The 25,040-nt window shown below is 31.3% G+C and overlaps 1 protein-coding gene across 3 annotated transcripts; it reads right to left on the reverse strand.

The window, feature by feature from the left end:
- Positions 1-889: 889 nt before the first annotated feature.
- On the reverse strand, positions 890-21,318 carry LOC143072197 (uncharacterized). 3 transcript variants are annotated; one of them, XM_076247024.1, is made up of 12 exons: positions 21,300-21,318; positions 16,728-16,942; positions 15,002-15,305; positions 13,757-13,857; positions 11,572-11,881; positions 7,857-8,561; positions 7,176-7,292; positions 6,682-6,901; positions 5,174-5,335; positions 4,427-4,572; positions 1,621-1,765; positions 890-1,197 (listed from the first exon to the last, which is right to left on the reverse strand). In XM_076247024.1, exons 2-12 carry the CDS (start codon positions 16,891-16,893, stop codon positions 1,090-1,092), a joined length of 2,484 nt encoding a protein of 827 aa, XP_076103139.1. In that variant the 5' UTR covers positions 16,894-16,942; positions 21,300-21,318; the 3' UTR covers positions 890-1,089. The 3 variants fall into 3 exon arrangements, with proteins under 3 accessions (XP_076103139.1, XP_076103137.1, XP_076103138.1); XM_076247022.1 differs by lacking the exon at positions 21,300-21,318 and adding an exon at positions 21,080-21,181; XM_076247023.1 differs by lacking the exon at positions 21,300-21,318 and adding an exon at positions 21,076-21,171.
- Positions 21,319-25,040: the final 3,722 nt, after the last annotated feature.

A 25,040-nucleotide genomic window follows, 5' to 3' on the forward strand; every position in this document is an offset into this window, starting at 1 on the left:
TATTTTTGTTTGTCTTTTGACCTCTTCCATAATTTATATGTATTCCAAGTTGCAGTTTATGGAAGTTTAAATATGGTTGAAATAAAGTTATTGTAATTAAAGAAATATATTGTTATTGTAATTAAATAACCAAATAAAAACAATATGTAAGTACTAAAAATCATTGCATTTTACATGTCCAGTCCAAATACAAAAAAAAATTTAAACAACATATTTGTCCAACTTTTAATTTAGTTTGTGCTAATTAGATAAATTTTCATGTCTGATTTATCTTTCATCATATATACTTCCCTACAGCTATACTCAATTGGTAATTGCAATAAAAACAAACCTTAATTAGGCTCCTACCTGTCAATTCATAGTTGGCAAAAATCACAAAAATTAACAAAAGATTAAAATTCAGGGTTAAAGAAAAGTATTACTTGAATATATAACAGTTATTATCAAATATAAATATGAAGATCATTATAAAACGATGAATATACATGTATGTACAATATCTTTTACCAAGATAAAAGGTATATTATTGTATTATATGCCTCTGCTTAGGCTAATGATGAATTTTCAATACTGTAACAGTTTATTTTTTACTGAAGTAGACATGCTTAAAGTAAGCAAACCATTTTAGTATGTTTAAAATTTATGAAATATGAATAACAAAGAGGTTCATTTAATGACCAAAAACACAATTTTTGATTTTTTTCATTGTAATCAGAATGTAATCAAAAAGTAATCATGATTACAGGGTATTTTGAAAAGTAATTGATTAAATTAAATTACATGTAATCAGATTTTTGGCTGATTAATGATTACACTGATTACTTGAAAAATTGTAATCAATTACAGCTGATTAACGATTACAATTACAATTACCCCAAGTCTGATATTAACTGATGCTTATGTTTATCTACATACAGTAGAACAAAAGTAGTGTATTTCTCTTCATGTAAGCAAGGAGAGTGTCTGAGCTACCTACGTTCTACAATTGGTTAAATGTACAAAGCTATAATCCCCAATGAAGGATTCAGGATCAAACTAATCACTGTATTGTTTCGAGTTCTTAAATTCACAACCACAAGCTTTTAGCTATCATCGACCCTGAGGAATTGTTCTACTAGCTGGACTCCAAGCTGGTCTTTCTTCAATACTTTCTGTAGAAGTGTACCTTATCTTCCTATCAACAACTTTCTGTTTGTCCTAAAATATAAAAATGATACTCAAAATCAAGTCATAACCATTAAAAAAAAAATGGAACAAGATATAAGTTCTTAAGCAAGACCACAACAACTGAAAGTAAATTTTGTCCTTTGCTGGTCAACCAACTAATAGTAACTGAACCTGAGGAAAATTAAAAAAATTCAAGCCTGGGGGTCATCTTTCAAACATGTCTTTGCTTAGTAGATATAACCATAGTTGCAAATATCTTGCAAAGAGAAAGCATAACTTGAAATGACACAACATTCCAAAATATGTGTTAATACATATGCCACACTTTTTTGCTTTGAAAGTTTAATATGGAAACATATTACAACAGATTGCATTGAGTGTACATGTGTAGGTAAAGGTAATGTCTTTGGTTAGCTAGCTTGCTAGCTGAACTGTGAAGTCATTATGACATACCTTTCGTGACAGCCATTTCTCATATTTTTGTCTGGCTTCTTCTTCCTGTCTTCGTTTTTCTTCATCCATATATCTCTTAGTTTGTTTCATTTTATCTTTTTCTTCTTTGGTTTTTTCCTTAATAACGTCTTCTTTCTTCTCTTTCCTGTAAAATAAGTTCATTATACATTAATTGTGTACTACTTTAATATCAAAAGCTTGCTATGACTAATGAAGAGCTAAAAAAATTACATTATATTATTCAGCAATTCCTAAAAAATTTTATATTTTCTTTTTTTTTATATTTTCTTTTCACAATGAAATTAGTTGATGACAGTTACTGGTATTTTTGCATACAATACAACCAAAAAACTTGTGTTGAATGAAAACTGAAAATCAGGAATGTAACTAGTGCTCTTCTAAACCTGGTAATTTTTTTTATCTTGTATTCAAGTTGGGTAACATTATTGCTGTTCACAGTTTTATACAGTAATAAGTTTTAATTTGGTTTTAATTCAATAATAATCCATAAAAGTATTTTTTAGTTATGTACAGTCGACTCTTGTTATGTCAAAGTCAGCCGGACCAGAGAAATATTTCGAGATACACGTAGTTCGACTCAAACGAACACCGGAATTTCGACAATCTAAGGGACACAACTCTTGCTTAGCTTGGTAAAGCTAAAATAAATCCGGGTGAATATGGCAAGGGGGTCGATATTCTAGTATCAGATCGATGTATTTGTATGTCACAGTTTTTAATTATTATAATGACATTATTTTTACTTGTTCAATTGTTTCAATTAAAAAAAAAATTCTATGGCCTTTCCAAGAGAGTAATTTCCAATAGATAGTTCCGTTATTCAGGTCGGTTATAGCTGACAAAATTATTTATACTCGGATACAAGAGATTTAAGAAAATTTTGATTTCTATTCATTTTGTTTTATCTCACTCTTTCTTTTCAAAAGAAAAAAAACAAGATTGAAGATGCCGTTTGAGTAGTTTTTAGGTGATCATCAACTGAAGCCATAATCCTCACTTTATACACACCCAAGCTCATTAGCTTTAATCACAAATTAATTGTTTTGTAAACATTTGAAATACTTTTTTCATAAACATTAACAATGTAGCACTAATTATTTATAAAAATTCTACAAAAGATAATCTTAGGTAAACACTCATGGAAACAAGAATGTGTCCACAGTACACGGATGCCCCACTCACACTATCATTTTCTATGTTTAAAGGACTGTGAAATTGGAATAAATTCTTTAATTTGGCATTAAAATTAGAATGATCTTATCAAAGGGAACATGTATACTAAGTTTCAAGTTGATTGGACTTCTACTTTATCAAAAACTACCTTGACCAAAAACTTTAACCTGAAATTTGCACTATCATTTTCTATGTTCAGTGAACCGTAAAATTGGGGTCAAAACTCTAATTTGGCATTTAAATTAGAAAGATCATATCATAGGGCACATGTATACTAAGTTTCAAGTTGATTGGACTTCAACTTCATCAAAAACTACCTTGACCAAAAACTTTAACCTGAAGCCAAAAACTTTAACCTGAAATTTGCACTATCATTTTCTATGTTCAGTGAACCGTAAAATTGGGGTCAAAACTCTAATTTGGCATTTAAATTAGAAAGATCATATCATAGGGCACATGTATACTAAGTTTCAAGTTGATTGGACTTCAACTTCATCAAAAACTACCTTGACCAAAAACTTTAACCTGAAGCCAAAAACTTTAACCTGAAATTTGCACTATCATTTTCTATGTTCAGTGAACCGTAAAATTGGGGTCAAAACTCTAATTTGGCATTTAAATTAGAAAGATCATATCATAGGGCACATGTATACTAAGTTTCAAGTTGATTGGACTTAAACTTCATCAAAAACTACCTTGACCAAAAACTTTAACCTGAAGCCAAAAACTTTAACCTGAAATTTGCACTATCATTTTCTATGTTCAGTGAACCGTAAAATTGGGGTCAAAACTCTAATTTGGCATTTAAATTAGAAAGATCATATCATAGGGCACATGTATACTAAGTTTCAAGTTGATTGGACTTCAACTTCATCAAAAACTACCTTGACCAAAAACTTTAACCTGAAGTCAAAAACTTTAACCTGAAATTTGCACTATCATTTTCTATGTTCAGTGAACCGTAAAATTGGGGTCAAAACTCTAATTTGGCATTTAAATTAGAAAGATCATATCATAGGGAACATGTGTACCAAGTTTGAAGTCGATTGGACTTCAACTTCATCAAAAACTACCTCGACCAAAAACTTTAACCTGAAGCGGGACAGACGGACGAACGGACGAACGGACGAACGAACGGACGAACGGACGCACAGACCAGAAAACATAATGCCCCTCTACTATCGTAGGTGGGGCATAAAAACATGTCATAAATCAATACAGTGGTCAGTGACCGGAAATTTAATTACACGTGTATTGTCAGATTAACTCTTCAATCTATTTAAATCCTGGAGGTCATGTTTGACAAATGTGTATTAGTTTGAGATAAAAAATAAATTTTGAAGGCTTTTGTTAACCTTGGGACTGTAAATTTAGTTCGACTCAACTGAAATTTCGACTCATCCAATTTCGACTCATCAGGAGTCGAATTACATACTTTTGTATGGAATAAAGTTCGGGACCACGTGAAAACTTCGACTCATCCGAAATTTCGAGTCAACCGAGTTCGAGACAACGAGAGTTAACTGTATATAAATTTTATTAGATACATAACAAACCTTGTTTTGGAAGGTTACTACTGTAGAGAGAAAAAGACATGGTATATAATACCTACCAGACTCTGAGAGCACTTTCATTATCTTTTACTCGTTCTCTTTGCTTTCTTTTTTCTTCTTCTTCTTTTCTTCTTTCAGCTCGTTTCTTTTCTTTCTGCTGTTCAACTAACTTTTCATCATTTAATTCTTTCCATTTCTTGAATTCCTATAAAAAAAAACAATTTTCACATTTAAGTAAGTATTACCAAAGGTGCATTAACTTGCTTTTTTCTTGGTACTGAATTATAATGCAATGTCTGGTATAACAGTGATTCAATTTTTATTTAAGAAAGAAAACTTCTTGGTTATTTGTATTTTCAAGTAAATATTTTCGGGTAGGGTGAAGGTTGGCGCCTATTAAAACGTTAATCCTGATGCATATGTTTATCCATGTCCTAAGTTGAAACCTGATGTTCAGTGGTTGTCATTTGATGATGTGGATCATAAGTGTTTCTCATTTCTCGTTTTTTTATATAAATTATACCATTTTTGAATGGTTTTATACTAGTCATTTTTGGGGCCTTTATAGGGTTGTCTCATTGGCAATCTGATACAGTACCACATCTTCTTATATCTATCATAGGTCCTGTAAAAGCATCAACACAAAGGATTTGTGGTCATGGACTTATTCAGAATTATAAATTCTGCCATAGAAATGACAAGTCCCACACCTCTCTAGCCCCTGGCATGAATTGATGATTAACGGGCAATAATGAGATAAGGAAATTAAAACAATAAAGACCCCCCCCCCCCCTCAATAAACATACCTTTTCTGCATCTTTCTTTTTCTTTAATTTTTCCTCTTCTTCCAATTTCTTTTTCTTTTCTTCTCTATGTTTTTCCTTCATTTTATCTTTGATTACTGGTTCTCTCTGTTCTTTCCAAGTTCTATATGCTGCCTCATTCTCTAATTTTTTGTTTGCTAAATCCTTTGAAAAATGAAAATAAATCTGTCATGTCTGTTTATGCAAATACTTCTAACATCAAACTAAATCAACTGACTTTTATATGCACATATTAATTTTACAACATTAACAAACAATTAATTATGTTTTTGTCTAGCTAAACAATTAACAAGAAATAGATATACATGTATATGCAAATAGATTTTTTTATATCAATTTCCAATCTATCTAACTATCAGCTGTTAATTGCTAGTTTTCTTATCAACAGATGCTCATAGCAGGATCAAGACAGACATCTAGTGAGGACAAGGACATACTGATCATACATATGCTGTTATCTGTTTCAATGTGCATATAAAGGTTCATAAAGGGGGTTCGCGGGTCTAAATCAAAAAATTTTCTTAATGTAGGATTTCACATTTTTTTTTTATAAATGAACTTAAAAAAATACTTAATAGAAAAATAAAAGAAAAAAATTGGGTCACCGTCCATTTACACTCACAATCTGCCTTGGAAAGAAGCCTACATTTTTGTAAAAGTACTTTTTTTCTGTTGACTTTATAGGAGAAAAAGAGGTAAAATCAAAATAAAAAAGAACTAATTTACAGAATCGCTAAAATTTTACAATAGTTTAGTTTAAGTACAGCTTATTTGAAAATAATAATATATAATATAGGTCACTGATGAGTTAAAAAAGATATTTGAATTTTAATGCCAAAAAATAGCATTTTTGCACCAAAGGGAGATAATTTGGAGCTTTTTCAATGATACATACATTTTAAAAGTCATCTGGGGCCAAAACAAATTGATTTACTTGAATGATTTTTGTACCATATATATGATAAAGTATAAAGATCTAATAAAGTAATAAATAATTTGTATGAATAATTAATATCTTACGTGTAAAACTGGTAGTACAATTCTTGCATGTATTATGACAATGGACTACTACCAAAAAAACACACACATTCACAAAAAAACAAGCAGACAAAAAGTAAGGCTGTAATTCACAAATAACCTGATAGACATAATAAATGATTTTAAGGCATTAATATGTACAAAATATAAAAAATCTGGTCAGAATATCAAACCATCACTTGCCCCATTTTTATAAATTTGCTGTGGATTAATTTCTTTTTGTGGGTATCAATTTTTCATGGTTTAAGGAGAAAACGCATTTCGTCAATATTCATTTTCGTGGTTTTGCCAATCTTGTTGAACATATGAATTCGTGGGTCGCCCACATCCACAAAAACCTTGAAAATTGGTATCCAATGAATAATAATGAATGCACAGTATGGCAAATGTGCTATTCTGCAATCAAATCTACCACACATCTCATTTCATTTAAATTACAACATGTAAAATACCTGTCTCTTTTTCTTTTCCTCTTCTTCTTTTTTCTTTTTTTCTTCAGATTGTTTTTGTCTAGCAGAATTCAATCTTTGGGTTTTCCAGTCATTAAAGATAGCTTCCCTCAGAGATTTTGTATCATTAAAGTCTGTCTCAGACAGGGTTAAAGAAGGAGTAGGGGTACCTGGTAGGGAATGTCGAGGTTTTGGCTTCACAATTTTACTGCTTGTGGTTGTTCTGAAATAAAAAGAGAAAATCATATGGCTTTTCAATATCACATGAAACACCAATACAATCCCAAGAGCTCTTCAGTAAAGAAGAATATTTACAATCATAAAAATAAAACCATGCTCACTAAGTAGACAAATATTTACACATCAATAAAATAAAAATAAAATAAACAAATGAATCAGTCAAACAAAGATTTAAGCTTTAGAAGTTGATATCTAACAGTACACAGATCTTACTCCAAGCCATGTTTAAAATTTTGTTTATGTATAATTCAACGTACTTTTTAGAACTATCTGGGCGTTCTATTGGTTTCATTTGTTGAGTTCTTTGTTGTCCTGCCACCATATCTATTGCATCTTCAGCTTGCTGTTTGTCTGACCTCTGTTTGTTGTATGACCTTAAAATATAATTCCATGTACGTAGATATAATTTTTGTGCAAAGCAACTTTTTCTTATTAGATTATATTTTTATTAGAATTGATAACTTGTATAGTAGTTTGCACTGATTCATTATTTTGTTTTTAAATTTTGTTGGATTTAATTAGTTTGGAATTCCATTAAACAGATTTCTTTAAATTGTATTTAAAATTCATTTTATATAGAGGATACTTCTAGACAGCAAAAATTAAATACAGAGAAATTATATAATTGACATAAAATATTGATAATACATTTATGAATAAACTTTTGACCCTGAGATATATCTTGTATGTGTGACCGATAGGTTATCAGAAGTTGCTACAACTGATGAAACTGCTAAGGCAGAACATGCAGAAGGAAGTTTTGTATCCACAGCATTTGTCACATCCAAGACAAAAATGACAAAATTAAAGGCCCTTTTCGCATTTTATAACTACAAAAATACTCAGATTTTCTTTGGTTGCTTTAAATTTTCAATAATAATTATTTTTCAGATATTTAAAGAGATTTTCATAAAGTTAACTGGAATTATGTTTTTTACCTGAGTGATTGGCTCTGTTCCATATGCAAATCAGTAGTTTTTTTCAGACCAGGTTCAAATTCATATTCTTCGCAAACAGAACTTTCATCTGCTTGTGGTTTCCTTCCTTTTTGATAACTTTTCTTCGCTAAAAGAGCTTGAAAACTGTCGACCTCTGGCTCCTCCTCCTTTTGAACTTCATGTCGAGGTCGTCTAGGTTTTACCTTTTGTTTTCTTTGTTCTTCCTCATCACTATCATCATCATCATCAAAAAGTTTACTTTTTCCTTTTTTCTGTGTTTCCTTTTCAGTAACATCACCAGTTAAAAAGTCCATTAAACTTGGTTCCTGTTTTCTTTCACTTTTTTCTTTAGTTTTTTCATTTTCTTCTTTTTCCGACTTTTTGCCAAATGTTGGTGTTTTCCGACCGGTAAATCTATCTTTTTCTGTCGGTGTTTTCCGACCACCAAATCTATCTTTTTCTGTGGGTGTTTTTCTCCCAGTTGTTCTATCACTCTCAGTTGGAGTTTTCCTACCAAAAAGTCTTTCACTTTCAGTTTGATTTTTTTGTCCTGCACTAGAAAATCTTGACTTTCTTGGTTTTGGCGTAGGCTCTTCATCTAGGGTAGCATCCATAGCTGAGGAGCTTCCAAAAACATCTGTCTTCAGTTTTGGTCTTGGCGAGGCACCCTTTACTGACATCAAAGGATCATCTAAGTTCAATGCCCTGTAAAGTAGAGGAAATAATCTTAAATAACCTTTAACAGACATCCTTTTCTAGCTTTCTGCATTTCATTTAAAAACAAGTATTTTGTGGATCTTGTCTATTCTCAGTCTTCAAAATGAATCTTTACATCTAAAGGCACCTAGCTCAATTTTTAGAAAACTTAAGTTAGATTCTGTAGGCTTGTACTGATAATTTTTACAGGCCTGGGCTGCTGGGCCTGTGGCTAAGAGCGAAGACTGTATTCTATTTGTAAAAGTATGTTGAACAAATGTCAATAAAGATATGGTTTGATTTTTGGTGTTTAAACGCCACTTTTAAGCACTGCATTTAGGCTATTTTGTGGCAGCCAGTTTTTGTTGGTGGAGGAAGTGTCAATAATGATGAAGGTAAGATATTCCAGTGCAGTAATGTAATTACAACATATTTGATTTAGAACGTAACCAAACATTAGCGTGCAATAAAGTATTGCACTATTGCACATTAAAGCTTCAAATTAGTGACCTCATCTGTCACAAACACATGTTACAGGGACAAAACTTAAGACTTTGGCAATGGTAGCAACAGCTTAAATTTTGTAGCCCACATATATAGTCCTAAACAAGAAAAGCAGAAATTTAAGTACCCAACACCAAATTTTAAAGAGGGGGGCAAGGGGTTTAACTGTTATGTTGTTATGGGGCAATTTAATTCTTTGTTATCTGTTATTTTGAAAATATATTTGCTGTTAGCTGTTATTGTCTTATTCGTTGTTAGCTGTTATTGGGCTTTTAGTTCTTTTGTTATCTGTTATTGTGATAATGTATTTGCTGTTAACTGTTATTGAAAATTGGAATGTTAGCATTTGTTTTTGACAGTCAATATTCGGTATAAATTGAAGATCATTGGACATTGGGGTCTACCACTACTAACATGTTTGTCCCGTGTTCAGAGAAGGATTCCATTAACATATACCCATCTCAGAAGTGAGGTCCAGGACAATTCAAGTATATCTTATGATTATCCTTTGTAATAAATTCCATTTTTTTTTATGAATGTGTATTTAGAATTATCTTAATTTTTTGTATGAGAATAATGTTCCTTGTTTCCCGTACGAGCATATTAAATTAAAACAATTCTTAATATGACAAATAGGAAAACATATGGCCAGAAATATCTGACAAGGATCTCAATTAAGGACAGGTCCTAACAACCACTTAACCTTTTATATAACATGGTACATAGACTCAGCTCTGTGATTCTTTTCAAAGCAGAACCAAATGCATTGCACAATGAAAGTTCCAACCATGTACTTGGGTCCGAAGCTGCACATAACTCATTACAAACAAAGATTTATTTCGTTTCAAGCCATTGTTTCCCTACTAAACTATGTATTCTACTTACTAGTACACTTGGTACAGTCAAAAACCTCAGCTGATAAAAAATTGTTCAAATAAGGCCTTTGAAATAGTGGAATAAATTGCTTTTGAAGTGTAAAAATTCGTTCGAAGTACTTGATAAATTGCATGCTTATAATTGGTGCTTTTGATTTTTCTACCCTATATACCACTTTGCCTCATAGTTTATTAAGAAAAATTCACACACCTCATTAAATGGTCATTTAGAAAAAGTCAGAATATTCAAACTCTTTTAGGTCATTTTTTTTATTAGCAACAAAGGGAGCTTCAGTCAATATATATAAACAATACACCAACGTTTCATGAAAACTGCTGAAAGCATTTTTGAGTTATTTTTGAAAACTAGAAAATACCACCTTTTTCTAATGAATAAAATCCCTTAACTCAATAACATAAAATCTAAAATTAATAAAAATCGAAAGGGAGTTTACAACAATAGATATAAACATTTCAGCAAAGTTTCATGAGAACTGCTGAAAACATTTTTTGTGTTAATGTCTGAAAACTGGAAAATCCCCCCTTTTAATTAATAAATCCGTTAACTCGGAAACGTAAAATCTAAAATTTATAAAAATTGAAAGTGACCTCATGTTAATAGATATAAACAATTCACCAAAATTCCTTTCTTTGTGAAAGCATTGTTGAGATATTATCAGAAAACTGAAAAAAAACCACCAATTTTATTGAATAAAAACCAGGCCATTACCCAGAAACTTAAAATCTGAAATTTAATAAAAAAACAAAAAGGGAGCTCACGTCAATAGATTTAAACAATTTCCCAAAGTTTAATGCAAATTGGTTAAAGAGTTTTTGAGTTAATGTCCGACATGTTGACAACAGACGGACAACAGTATACCATAATACGTTCCGTAAACGAGCGTATAAAAAATATAATAATATATTGAGTAGTAATTCAAACACATTCTAGATACATAAATTAATATTATAAACAAAGTCATAGAAAATGGAATGCATTACAAAGGATTATATCTGTAATAAGAAATACTGATTTGTCAAAGACCGAATTATTTTAATATTTCATTTACTGTTATCTGTTTTTGTCCATTTTAATTCCTTGTTATCTGTTATGAGCCAAATCAATTTGCTGTTTTGCTGTTATTGGGACCCCCCTTGCCCCCCCTCTTTAAAGGCCATTGGCCTGTGGGCCTCTGCTAATTTCATACCCTGATGTAAAATGTTTTTCAAGCTTTATTATACAATAAAAGAATTATTTGATGAATATAAGTGAATATTTTCAAGCTTGTAGAATGTATACATAATTTACAATCTTGGCAACATAATAATCTACTCTGACAGACTCATAGTCAAGCAATAATCGTATTTTATCATATGAAGGAACAAGGACAAAGGTAATTTTTCTTATACAAATATTTTTATCACAGTGTTTATAAAAATTAAATTAACCTTAAATCCCTGCAGAAATCCTTAGATTTCATAGGTTTAAGAAAAAGAAAATAGGCACAATTGTTTTTATAACTAGAGATTTTTTTCATGTGAAAAAACTATGTATAACAGCTGCTTATTTCCTATACAATGTATTATGTCAATATTCATGAAAACTTGGTAGATGTAAACAAATAAAAGTAAAAACATACTTGGGTGATTTTCTATCTGTGCTAGGACTTCTTCTATCTAAACCAGGACTTTTTCTATCTAAACCAGGACTTCTTCTATCTAAACCAGGACTTTTTCTATCTAAACCAGGACTTCTTCTATCTAAACCAGGACTTTTCCTGTCTAAACCAGGACTTTTTCTGTCTAGGCCAGGACTTTTCCTGTCCAATCCTGGCATGGAAGGCATTTTTTTGTCAGAATTTGGACTCTGTTTCCTATACCTAGGAGATGGTGTCTCACTGATAGATTCTAGTAGTGGATCTTGTGGAGTTTTTCTTCCTCTCATTAATCCTGAAATGTTTGGAAAAGTTAATTGAGTGCTACAAACATACTGTATGAATATTTACTCTAAAGCAATAAAATACTTTTTACTGTGGGTTCATTAGTTTTCATTGGATACTAATTTTTGTGGATTTCATGGTAACAGAGAAATCATCAATTTAATTTTCAACGAAGTATAAATTTTCAAAAGGAATGTTTGCAGACTTTGCCAAAATGAAGAAATTTAATATCCATCAAAATTGTTACACTTGAAAAATAAATGAACTCACAGTATAATGAATTTAACTTGATATTTTTCACTGATTTATTTAAGGAATGACTGTAATATTTTTTCTGTCTATGAAGAAATAACATAAAAAATTTGGTGCACACTGAATAACGCGCATAGCGGGTTATTTAACAGACGTGCACCACATTTTTTATGTTATTTCGAATAGACAGAAAAAATATTACAGTCATTTCTTATAATTTAATTCTAAATTCCATTTTAAACCATAGAAAACCTTGAAAAAACGTTGATGACGTCACGGTCACATGACTAAATTATGTCTATGGTCTGATAACAAAATGACGTCAGCCAATCAGAAGACGCGTTACATCGAAAATTAATACAAAATGTATTCATGTAATATTTTTGATCATTTAGTGCAGTTTGTATATAAAACAGGTGTGACCTTAGAAGAATAATATAATCAATATTTCCATGGGTAATTCTGTTGTATGGAATTGTCGCTATTTTATATATTTGTCTTCATAGTCTTTTATGGCCATTCTATAATCCTCATGTAATTGATGTGCAAACTGCACTAAAGAAGTTCTTTTAGGATGTCAACTTTTGCCATGTAATTTTGAGTGAAACATTTGAAATGTGTAAATATTGTGGAGATATAAGTTGACAATATGGTTTAAAAAGAAAACAGAAATGAGTGAAACACAAGGATTGCAGGGATTAACATCCTATTGGACAATATGAGTTGCAAACATGCTCAGATTTCTATTTTGACTTTAATTCTGAACAGTGAACCCATATGTTTGGTGTCATGATTATTGTGGATTCATTACTATTCTTGGGATACAATTTTTTTCATGGATTTTGTGGTAACCTGGGCAAGGTTGGGCGGTAAATACCACCTCCAGTATTTACCAGTGGTATTTACCAGTATTTACTGCCCTGGACAATACTCCCCAAGTGGTCAATACTGGCAAATACTGGTCAATTGAAATTTTCATGGTTGTTTTTACTATTAATTGAAGTAAATACTTGATAAAAAGTCAAATATATTTAAACTTTAATCTTTATGCATGTGTCAGCTTATATAAATTTATGAATTTGATAGGTTTTATTCATTTATAACACTTATTCCTAATGGGAACCATGAATTTAAATGTCCAACGCATTACAAATATTAATTAGATATATATGCATACTTTGACAAAACAATGAAATCAAATATCCATGAAAATGACACTTTTCCTCAATCCACGACAATTTGTACCCACAAAAAATAAATGAATCAACAGAATTTTGATAGTAAAAAAAAATATTTGCCATTGTTAACAGTTAAAATGATGATTTCAGTGTGAAAACCAGGTGACCAAAGACTTGGTTAAATAGGTGGTTGCTGATAAGAGTTGAATTATGTAGAGAAAATATTTCAGACGGTTTGAATGAGGCTGTGAGAGGCAGGTGACTGCTGACATGAGGTGACTGTAAATCCAGGTTTGTTTGTATTGTCATACAGCATTTTTGGACAATAATAAAATTTATAATGTGCAAAAAAATGTTTTTCATCTACATATTAGCGAACACGTTTATTTGCTTTTACACAAATGTTTCCCTTTTAAGTTTTCACCTGTGGAACTGACTTATAATCTGATATATACCTGAAGTTGCACTGTCACCTATGTCATCTTCTGGTGTAGCACTAACTTTTCTGTATGATGGAGGCTGCCATGGTTTGGAAGTGTCAACAGGGCTCTGTCTTCTGTCAAAGAATTGTTTTGAGTTAAAAGATCATAATATTTAAATATATTATGTTGCTATTCAAAAGTGGTTACAATCTTATTGTTTTTATTTCAATAATTAATAACTGTTTACACAGATTAAAGTATTTTTATCTGATTTAAAAAAAACTTACTGATTTCATTTTTTGAAAATATCATGTATATAGATAAATGAGCAAATGACATGCTCAAATTTGAGACAAAACAGTTTTGACATGGAGAAAATTAATGATTCTTTAATATGACAATTGACTTTTTGTCAGAGATAAATCTAATTAGCAAAGAAATGAGTTCATTAAAGGTGACACTATATTTTTTTTTATTAAATTGTTACTCAAAATATTTTATAAATTATTACAAATTGATATAATTAAACATGAAAAATATTAACAGATTTAAAATTGATACTTTTATCTAAATATTGCATTTGACAAAAAATGTTTGATATGACACATAAAAATGTTAAAAGTAACTTTATCTATATATAAAAAAGGATGTTGCAAAATATTTTTGAATAATAACTATACACTATATAATGTTTAAATACCAAGGGTTTTTTTTTTTAACTCCAGACACAGATTGAGTTGAAGCAATGATTCTATTTAAAAGAAAGAGTCCATTTCTAAAATTTTGCAATAATAATTTCCATCTTGGTGAATTTCATTGCTTTTTGGCTGAATGTAGTTAATAAAAAAGCACGATGCATGTCCATATGGTCTGACATTGACAAATAATAATCTTTATTTGTTTTTGTTTTTTTCAATTTAATTAAATATTGTTTGGCATGCAATATAACCAATTCAACTATAGTTCAACTCAGCAGGAATATTTTTTTTCATTCATCCTGAGAGGAATCCACCCTGTGGCAACCTACGTGTACATGTATTGTAATAAACATTTCCCTTTTCTTTCATTGAACATTGCAATTTTTATTTCATTATTTTACAAAATATGATCTTAATTTGAGTGGACATGAGTAGACAGCTTCCTATTGTAGGCCAGAAGAAATAATGAATATAATAGCTATAGGTAACTATTGGGCCTTCAATAATGGGCAAAGCCCATGTTTACTTCAGCTGTACTGGTAGTTTAAATTAAGTATTTAATCATGCCGACCCTACTTACTGCTGTAGATCTTTAGTTGGAGTTTTTCTATTCATGATGATAGCCTCTTTCTGTTCATATGACATACTGTCAGAGAGCAGACTTTGTTTATCTTTAGGAGACTGTTTTGGTGAAGCAATTGATGGCATGTCTGATTTACGTTGAGATTTCATGAATCTGTTACCCTGTCCTGGCCTTAGTGTGTCACCTAATGATATTCCACTATCATAGGCACCAGTTGATACAGGTGACCTCCTTGTTGCTGAACTAGGACGATCAGTTCTCCTGTGGCTACTGGACTCTATTCTATATTGGTTCAGAATATCTAGAAAAAATAACATATAAATGACAAAGACAAATGTTATGATTAACAAAATGTAATAAACTCTTCATCCACAAATAATGTACTCCTTCTGGCCCCTACAACATCTTGAATTTCATTTTGTGTTCATATGGATTGCTGCCTATTACCTCCAACAAATTAAAAGACTACCTGTATGTTTACCCTGGTAGCATTCGGCTGCCTCCACTTTGACATTTTCTCACATTTTTTCTTATTCTATTCTTTCTTATCATGCTTATTGTAGTTTTGCTCCTGACCCTCCTTCCATTTAGGAAATCATTGATATTTGCATCTGAACTTTTATGTCAACATTTTGGTACACATATCCTCAAATCAAACATGCCTAGCTACTAATATGGCATTTATTCCATGAATCAAAAATAAATTCAGTGTTCATCATGTTCATAGTTTGTTGCTATATGTCATATTTGTTGTTTTGTGCATATCAGACCATACATGTACATTTTCTCATATGAATTGTTTTACATTTGTCATTTTGGGGCTTTTTATAGCTGACTATGTGGTATGGTTTTCATTCATTGTTGAAGACCATACAATGACCTTTAGTTGTTAATTTCTGTCTCATTTGGTCTTATGTAGAGAGTTGTCACATTGGCAATCATACCACATATTCTTATTCTTAAAGATAAAACATATATTCTAATGCATCATCGTTTATAACATTCATTTTGATTGGATAACAAAAAATTTTCATGTCATGAATTCACAATTGACAAAATCAGACAATATTCGGTAGTTATCTTGAACTCATTACGATTCTGATAGAAAATCAATAATCAGCTGATTGCATTTTATAGCTGTAGGCAACAAAGGACTTTTAATAAAGGTGATTGTATTGTTTGACAAAATTATTAGAATAAGATGATATGGTTAAATGGCGTCCATCACATGTCACTTAAGGAACGATTTATTAACAACTTTGTGACGCACGTGTTTGATTCAAACTTCTGACATCTCCTTTACCTTTTTTTAACGATGGTCGGAAGAGAAAAATTTAAAGTGATAAAAAAAATGTGTTTTGTTGTAAAAAACACTTCTTAGTACTAAAGGGCACATATTTATATTATTTGAAGAAACTTTCTCTCCAAAACTATACATCCATCTGGTATAATAAGATCAGAACATGTCCAGGAATTTTGTAATAATAATAAAAATAATTGATTTACTGTTGTTTTCTGTCAGTTTCATTATCATTGAGAGAACAATATTATTTATTTTATCTCCAATGACATCAATTGGTGATTTGATGGTCGCAAATACCCATTTACAATGTACTTGTTCCTTTTATGTGTCGCCAGTATTAATTTGCAACCATAAAATCACCAATTGATGCTGTTGAGAGCTTAAATGCAAAATAATCATCTCTTAAGTACAGAAACAAACCATCTTCACTATCTCCATCATCATTGTCCTCTAGGACATCACTATCACTCAAATCATGGGTCAGGCCTAGCTTTTTTCTCTCTCGTAGTTTGGCCTGCAGTTCTGATACATGGGGATCAGATCTCTTTTTCATGGACCCCAAAGGGCCATCAAGTACATCAGTCATGCTGGTGAAGAATGTTGTCAGCTAACAGGTATACAATGTTTTATCTTACCTAAAATATATTTTTTTTTATCAAACATGTTATCTTCATTCGAATAATTCAGAAAGCACAAAAAATATATTTTAATAATTCAGTTTAAACTGAATAGACTTTCAAGGATGTGTGACAAAATTTATTTCATTTTGATAAATATTTGACATAAAATCATTTTTCAATATCGAAAAATCTAAAATCACATTTTAGTCTAAAATTACAAAATCACAATAATAAATGCACGCAATAATTTCTGAATAGACAGTATCTTGAATGTATTATTTGGGGTCTCAATTGTAATACTAATAAGTGTCAAGAAGAATAAGTTAGCCACAAGGTCGCTAACTTAGCTTCAAGAAAATAAATTTAGCATTAAGACATCTAATTAATAATTATTTGAAATAAATAGATTAAAAAAGATTTAAAAATGCATATTTCTATATACTGTATCATATACATGATATGAAATAATAAATATACATGATACAGTATATAGAAGTATGCATTTTTTTACTATGTTGAAGGCCGTATCGTGACCTATAGTTGTTAATTTCTGTGTCATTTTAGTATTTTGTGGAGAGTTGTCTCAATGGCAATCATACCACATCTTCTTTTTCATATTAGAAAGTGTGTGGTTTTATTCAAATATATCAGGCGAGAATTTTTATTATTTCATACATGTAAATACTGAATGAATAAATAAGCATTTGATCATTTGTTCTAGAGAGTCATTTCAAGATTAATATGTTTAAATACATGTACATATATTTGCAGTTTACTGTGTAAAAGAATAAATGGATGCATTGGGTATCAGGTCCATTCGCACCCAATACACTTTCGCACCCTACATGTTCGCACCCAAGGTCTGTTTGCACCCAATTTAAAATCAAGTTTCAGTTGAATAATTAGAAAATCATGATTGTTGTTTTAAATTGCCTTGATGTAAATACTACATGTATTTAGCTTTGTATGAGTAAAACATTGAAAATTTTAAATGAAAAACACAAAAGATAATTGTTTTATAACAGATTGGCCCCTTTGACCTGAAACAATTAAATAAAAAAGTATAGCAATACACTAACCAAAATTGATTAATATTTAAGATTTATTCCACCCAAAAATCCTTGTTGTCAGAATCTCACTTTATTTAGAAACAATGATTAAAAATATTTTAACAATACACTATCCAAAACATGATTAAGTTTTATTCAACACAAAAAACATGTTGTCTCACTTTATTTTGAGACAATGACAACAAATATACTTATAGGAATACACTTGCCAAAACTTGGTTATAAAGTTATCAAACGCAAAACTTGCAAAACCAATAAAAATTGGGCGCCACGTGTAGGGTGCGAAAGTGAAAGGGCGCCAACGTAATCGGGTGCGAACGTGAATGGGCGCGAACGGATCCGGATTCGATATATTGTGATATTTCGCTGTTTTTCTTGTCGCTAATTAGTGAGACTGGATAATTTATTTGTGTTATAATGTCTTATGAGTTTACGACAAGTACCACTGGAATGCTTATTGAAGAGGGTAAAGATCCTTGTGCCATATTTTTAGTGCAGATTTGTTAACAAATCAGTATAACAATTTATTGTTCATAAACTGGGGTAAAAAGGAAAATGCAAGGGGAGGTAAGAGAGTTTTTTTTACTCTGCACAGACTGTGTTTTGGTTTTGTTTTCCATGTTTTCAGGAAACGATTTACAAGTTTTAGAATGATGCTTTTCCTAGATGAAAAGAATCATTTGACATTTTGAAAGGTTAGTCCAATTATTCAGACCATCAATATTTTATAAGTTAATCCAGAGACATGTATACTAAAGAGATTAGCGACTTAGAAATCTCGCTGACTTCACGCGTGTAAACTCGTACCCAGCATCCTCTAATAATATGATAACGAGATTAGCGGTAGTCTAGACAACCGATAATAATCACTCGGAACACCCTGTTGTTTTTCTTTGTATTAAGGACCAGGACAAAGACTTTCAGAATTAAAATCTTGTACTGTAAACAAATTCGCAGTTGAATAATAATATGACACTGTTTACATCAAGGATTTGTAATCGGTCTGTTAATTAGGGGGTCCCATGATTAGGTGTGTATGTGGAAAATTATTACCTTTACAGGAAATAACTGTAATGTCGAAGATGTCAGCAAGCGAAATTTCCCCTATTAAAATTAACAGTTTCATCTCAATATTTATATCTATATTAAAATTGATGCTTGGTGGTTGTTGTGATATGAAATTCACGATGTCCAAGACAGATTTTTTATCATGGGACGACGATTTAGATTTAGATATATTGTTAGGGGAATACACAGACACTGACCCAATTGTAGATAGTGACGACGACTATGTTCAAGCGACAGGTGTGCAACCCCCCCCCCCCAAAAAAAAAAGGTCAAGGAAATTGACAAGAGTTTAAGTGCAGATGTTACTGCTACTGATGGTTACAAATGTCCTGACTGTGACAAGATTCTGAAATCTATCTCTGGGTTCCGTGGACACACTTCAAGACAACATTGAAAACAATTGAAAGGTAATTTAGGCGAAAATGTTATTTTTTTCTTCATCCTTTTGCCAAGGACCCATTTGTTAAAGAAAAAGAATATGCAAAAGTACATGTCCTTTAAAAGTATTAAAGGTCCTGTCCATGCATGCTATGTTAATTTTGTAATACTTCCCTAAGAAAAAACTTTAAGAATCGTCAATTCCGCCAAGATTGAATAATTGTTATGAAAACAAAATGTCAAAGTGGCTAAATGGTACTGAATTTAAATGGCTTCGTGGTGCATATATGTCTCTGCAATTGCAAAAAGATATTTCCTTCTTCAAAAAAAAATAATATACATTTATAATGCATAACAACTTGACAAGATATGTTGGGTTACTTTACACTGTGATAAAAAGTTTCAAGTTTTAATACCAGGGGTTCACACTACCTTGTTTATGATGTTGATAATTAATCTAGAAAGACTTCATCAATTTGTTAACAACAGGTGATCTTTCTGCATGTCCAAGGGTTTAATTACATGAGTTACTAACTTATTAAGAGGAAGAATCATACAGCTACTGATAACCTAACATGTTTGATCTTTACTTCATGTACCTTACAGTATGTTTACTTATTAATAGGTGTCAAATTATAAACAGTTTTATTGCCATGATCAAGATTTTTAATTACCAACATTAAAATATGAATCAATGGAGATTAACAACAAGAACATTAGCATGTGTTTAGTAATTTGGCATACCTGATATGATTCCGGGATCTTTAATAAAGCAATTGCAGATGTGTTAAATTAAAGGTGAATAAAAAGGGACTGAGAAGTAAAATAACCATGATTTATATATATTGAATAAACATAATGTATTTGTCACAATGTAAGATATCAAGAATGCTATATATATAAACAATGTTTTAAGGTGACATTTCATTCAGAATGAGAATTCTATAGGACGAAATTGTGCTAAATAGCGACATCGAGAAGCCATTTTGAGGCCATTCAAGTAGTTTTGTTATCCAACGATCATTTTATTCAGGATTATCCTAGTCCAACTATAATAGAAGAAACCGTTTTATAAACCTTATATGTCATTGTTTAAACAAGCACAACCTCGAAATATTGATTAGTTTTATTTATTTTTGTTCCAAAAGTCGGGTGCCTTATCGAGCACAGAATCTAAAATTTGGGCTTCTTGAATCGCGATATAAATTCGCCTATAATTTTATTAACTATTACTAAAGAAAGCTTAAAATTACAAATAAACTATGCCTCTAAGTTATTCTTAACTGAATTGTGTTGATATAGATTGTATTTTATTATAATCTGGTTGTTTTCTGTACGTTAAAGCAGTTTGTAAATTATCAATATGGCGGATTGTTTGCCGAATTTTCTACTCTCGAGAAATCTCGTGCACACGCGTGAAGTTGACCGCTGGTTAATAGCCGTAACGATAAGTTGCCAATCTCTGTATATATATGTCTCTGGTTAATCTCGTTTGTAAATACTGAAAACATGTCTGTGCAAATGTTAAAAGTAAACAACGTATAAAATTAGTGGGAAGCGTGGTAATTCCCTAATGAACACATTATTTTCTACAAATTTAACTATGAATTTCAACAATTTGAACTTCTATACCTACATATGATTCTAAAATACTTGAAAGTTGATTAAATTTGAAGTATTAAATATCGAGAAAATATCTATCCGACTCCATTTTCGTACGTTACTAAGGTCAATCAACTTTTTAAGAAAACGAAGTTAATTTAAAAAAAATTACCAGAAAGCTATTCGTACCTCGATGCCTGAGTTGTATATTTTATTGATATAGATTTAGAATATGTTTAGGTCAAGTTACTCACCTGACCCACTATAGTACCATACCCATTGCTAATTTAAATTCGCTTTCTAAAATGGATTTGACAGGTACTCTTTATCTGGTACCCGGATCATGAAAGAATAGGAATGAGCTAGCCAAACAGGGACATTGTAATTTTCCGGTAATTTCCCATTTTTCACCAAATCTTTTTTTCTGTTCAAGTCATTATAAATTATGTTCTTTTGTAATGTTTCTGTTGAAGAGATTAAGTTATTAATAAAAAGTTATAGCATTTTCTTTGATCATTTTAGGATGTCAATGTAAAGTAAACTTCATTGAATCTAGAGGCCCAACGTTTTTACGAGCTAAGTTCAATTTTTATTTTATTTTTATTTTTGCACACAATTACTTTTTGATTTATTATTGATTTTTGCACTCTTAAAATTGTTATCTTTTAATTAGTGTCTGTTTGCGATGCGCCGACGTATAGTCATCAAGGAGAATTTGTTTTATAAAACCAAGAGGACAGATTATTCATTTTCTGCACTACCATTGACTACTGAAGCAAGATTTTTCATTTTCATTAAAGCAAGGGACTGATAATTCATTTTCAAACTATATCTATGATATTCGAAAACATAAATTTTTTAAATGATTTGTTTATTATAAATAATACATGTTTAGTCAAGTCATTGTGTACCATTTAATCAGAATTAATCATCATCCTCTGCAGAAATTAATCTTTTATATATTCAACTGCATGTACATGTATTGCATACCTATTTAGTATTAAAGTTTGGTTGTAACTAGCTTCTTTAAAAGTATTGGCAAACATATTTCGCCGAGCGGAGCGAGGCAACATTTCTTTTGAAGGGTTTTGGAGCCACTGAAGGCCCAAGAAGCTATAGAACAAATGATGCAAAATCATGCTCTTTTAATAGGTGTTTCCCAGACCTTTCTTAATCTGAAAATGCAAGTTTTGTTTTAATGATTTTAACTTAAGTTTCTAGGGACAACATCAAAAGACCAATGTGCATGATAAAGCAAAATTGGATTTCACATAGTAAAGTCTGTGGCTGCTGTTTTTTTTTAACTCATGATCAAAATCATAACAAAATTACTAGATTACAAAAGGAATGCAGCACTAACAGAATACAGAAGGGCAATCAATGAACAAAAGAGAAATAATGAAGAAACATTGATCCCGAAAAATCAGGCCTACGTCTGTGGGAAAACAGAACTTGATTCTTGCAAGGCACTCGCCGTGAACACAATTTGATATGGAGACAAGCGTTTGCCTCAATGTATAGTTACGGCCCTGTTAAAAATAAAAGTAAGGTTTCCTGAGACAATATACCTCAAGTTAAATGAAACCAATTTTCAGACATTTCAAGTATATTTAAATAATATCTATACTTTAATTATTAAAAAAAATGGGAAGTGTTTCCCAATTTTTTTTGGGAAAAAGATGAATTCATGAAGAATTTGGTGCCATCTCATACTTTCGATTCGACCTGCTGAATTATTTATTTTCAATACATTGCAAGTCAGGTAATTTATTTTCAAACTACCACAGAACAAACCATTTATTTTTGTGATTATCAAGGCTGAGTTATTTTCTATTTTAGGAAGTAAACTCGAGAATGGAAATGAGGAATGTATCAAGAGACAAAAATCAAATCAAAGACTACAAAAAACAACTGAAGGCCACCAATCATAGGGTCTTCAACACAGCGAGAAAATCCAGCGCTCGGAGGCGGTCTTCAGCTAGCCCCTAAACAAAAATGTGAACGCGGCTAGTTCAAAGAAAATGCCGGTACCAAGTCAGGAATATGACAGGTGTTTTTCATTCGTTTGATATGTCGAGCTTTTGATATTACAATTTTTTAACGGACTTTCCGTTTTGAATTTTCCTTGGAGTTCGGTATTTTTGCGATTTCAGTATACTGTCATTTGTTGAACTATAATCACTATAAATCTAATATTTAAAGTCAGCGAACTTCGACAGAAAAAAAATGGACAATTGTAGTCAATTTAGATTGGAGTCGAATGCACATGCCTTATGCGGGGTTTGAACTCTCAACCTCTTTGTTGACAGGCTATTTATTTGCCATATCAATAGCCTGTCAGAAAAAAAAAACACCCCAAAAACTAATACCGTATAGCATGCTATAAAAAGCAAACAGGCACTTGTCTCTGAAAAGTAAATTATCTTAGTCTATATACAATAAAAAAAATAATTCAGAGACAAGCGCCTGTGAAAAAGCCCTTGGAAGACGAACCACTTCAAACAGGTTAACTGTATGGCTTAGAACAGGCATATGGATAAATGACGCGATTAAGCATAACTACGGGTTTTTAGTCCACCTCCTTACTTTGGACAGCAGTATACTAGTACAAAAATGTAAAAAAAAAAAAAAAATAATCAGTCAAGCAGACATGACTGATCAGAAAGTACTACGCTATCTATATGCAACACATAGGAGCTGATCTTTTGCAATATACATGAACATTTTACCTAATGTGTCTGTTTGTTTAGTTCACACATAGTTAATATAATTGAATTTATGCGACTGTCATACAAGTGAAATGCTTATAGTTAGCTATAAAATTAGGTATAATCCACCATTTTCTGAAAAAAGAAAAAAACAAGAATGTGTCCATAGTACACGAATGCCCCACTCGCACTATCATTTTCTATGTTCAGTGGACCGTGAAATTGGGGTCAAAACTTTAATTTGGAATTAAAATTAGAAAGATCATATCATAGGGAACATGTGTACTAAGTTTCAAGTTGATGTAACTTTAACTTCATCAGAAACTACCTTGACCAAAAACTTTAACCTGAACTTCGCACTATCATTTTCTATGTTCAGTGGACCATGAAATTGGGGTCAAAACTATAATTTGGCATTAAAATTAGAAAGATCATATCATGGGGAACAAGTGTACTAAGTTTCAAGTTGATTGGACTTCAACTTCTTCAAAAACTACCTTGACCAAAAACTTTAACCTGAAGCGGACGGACGAACGGAGGCACAGACGGACGGACGGACGAACGGAAGCACAGACCAGAAAACATAATGCCCGTCTACTATCGTAGGTGGGGCATAAAAATCCAAAACAATACCGAATAGTATGCTATAAAAAGCCAAATGTCACTTTTCTATGAATATTTAGTTACTTTAGTCATATGTACTTTCTAGCCTATGAAAAAGCCTTGGGTGACGAAATGTGAAACCTTTCATAAACAAAAAGTATGGCCTGATTTATGTTATAATCATTAACGCAAAACAATCAGTTTGCCACAACCACTTCAAACAGGTTTATGGCATAGAATAGGCATATGGATAATTGACGGGATTAAACATGACTATATGTTTTTAGTCCACCCCCTAACTTGGGACGGAGTGTTGTCGCTTTGACACATTCCCCATTTCCATTCTCGATTCCCAGCCAAACGGACCTGATTGATCAGATAGGCACTACGTTATGTATATTTAACACCAAATAGCTGAATTTTTGTAATAGATATGATAATTTCATTGTTTATCAAACTGGTGATATTTCTATTCAATTGCATAATAAAAGTAAGTACTTCTACCGTAATCCGTGTTCAGTATGATTGTTGACTGCTGTATCCCAACTTTTGACATTTTTACCTATATATTGTGTCTGTTTGTTTTCTTCACACATAGTTGTTAATATGATAGAATTTTATGTGACTGTAATACAAGTCAGAAGCTTAGCTAGCTATAAAACCAGGTTTAATCCACCATTTTGT

Source organism: Mytilus galloprovincialis, chromosome 4, assembly GCF_965363235.1.
Source record: "Mytilus galloprovincialis chromosome 4, xbMytGall1.hap1.1, whole genome shotgun sequence".
NCBI classification, from domain to species: domain Eukaryota; kingdom Metazoa; phylum Mollusca; class Bivalvia; order Mytilida; family Mytilidae; genus Mytilus; species Mytilus galloprovincialis.

Coding starts and splice junctions, on each gene's coding strand:
- LOC143072197 (XM_076247024.1), bottom strand. CDS start 16,893: ATGACTGATGTACTTGATGGCCCTTTGGGGTCCATGAAAAAGAGATCT. Junction 4,573..5,173: donor AAAAGAAAGATGCAGAAAAG/GTATGTTTATTG, acceptor TTTTTTTTATAG/GAATTCAAGAAATGGAAAGA. Junction 1,198..1,620: donor AGAAATGGCTGTCACGAAAG/GTATGTCATAAT, acceptor TTTATATTTTAG/GACAAACAGAAAGTTGTTGA.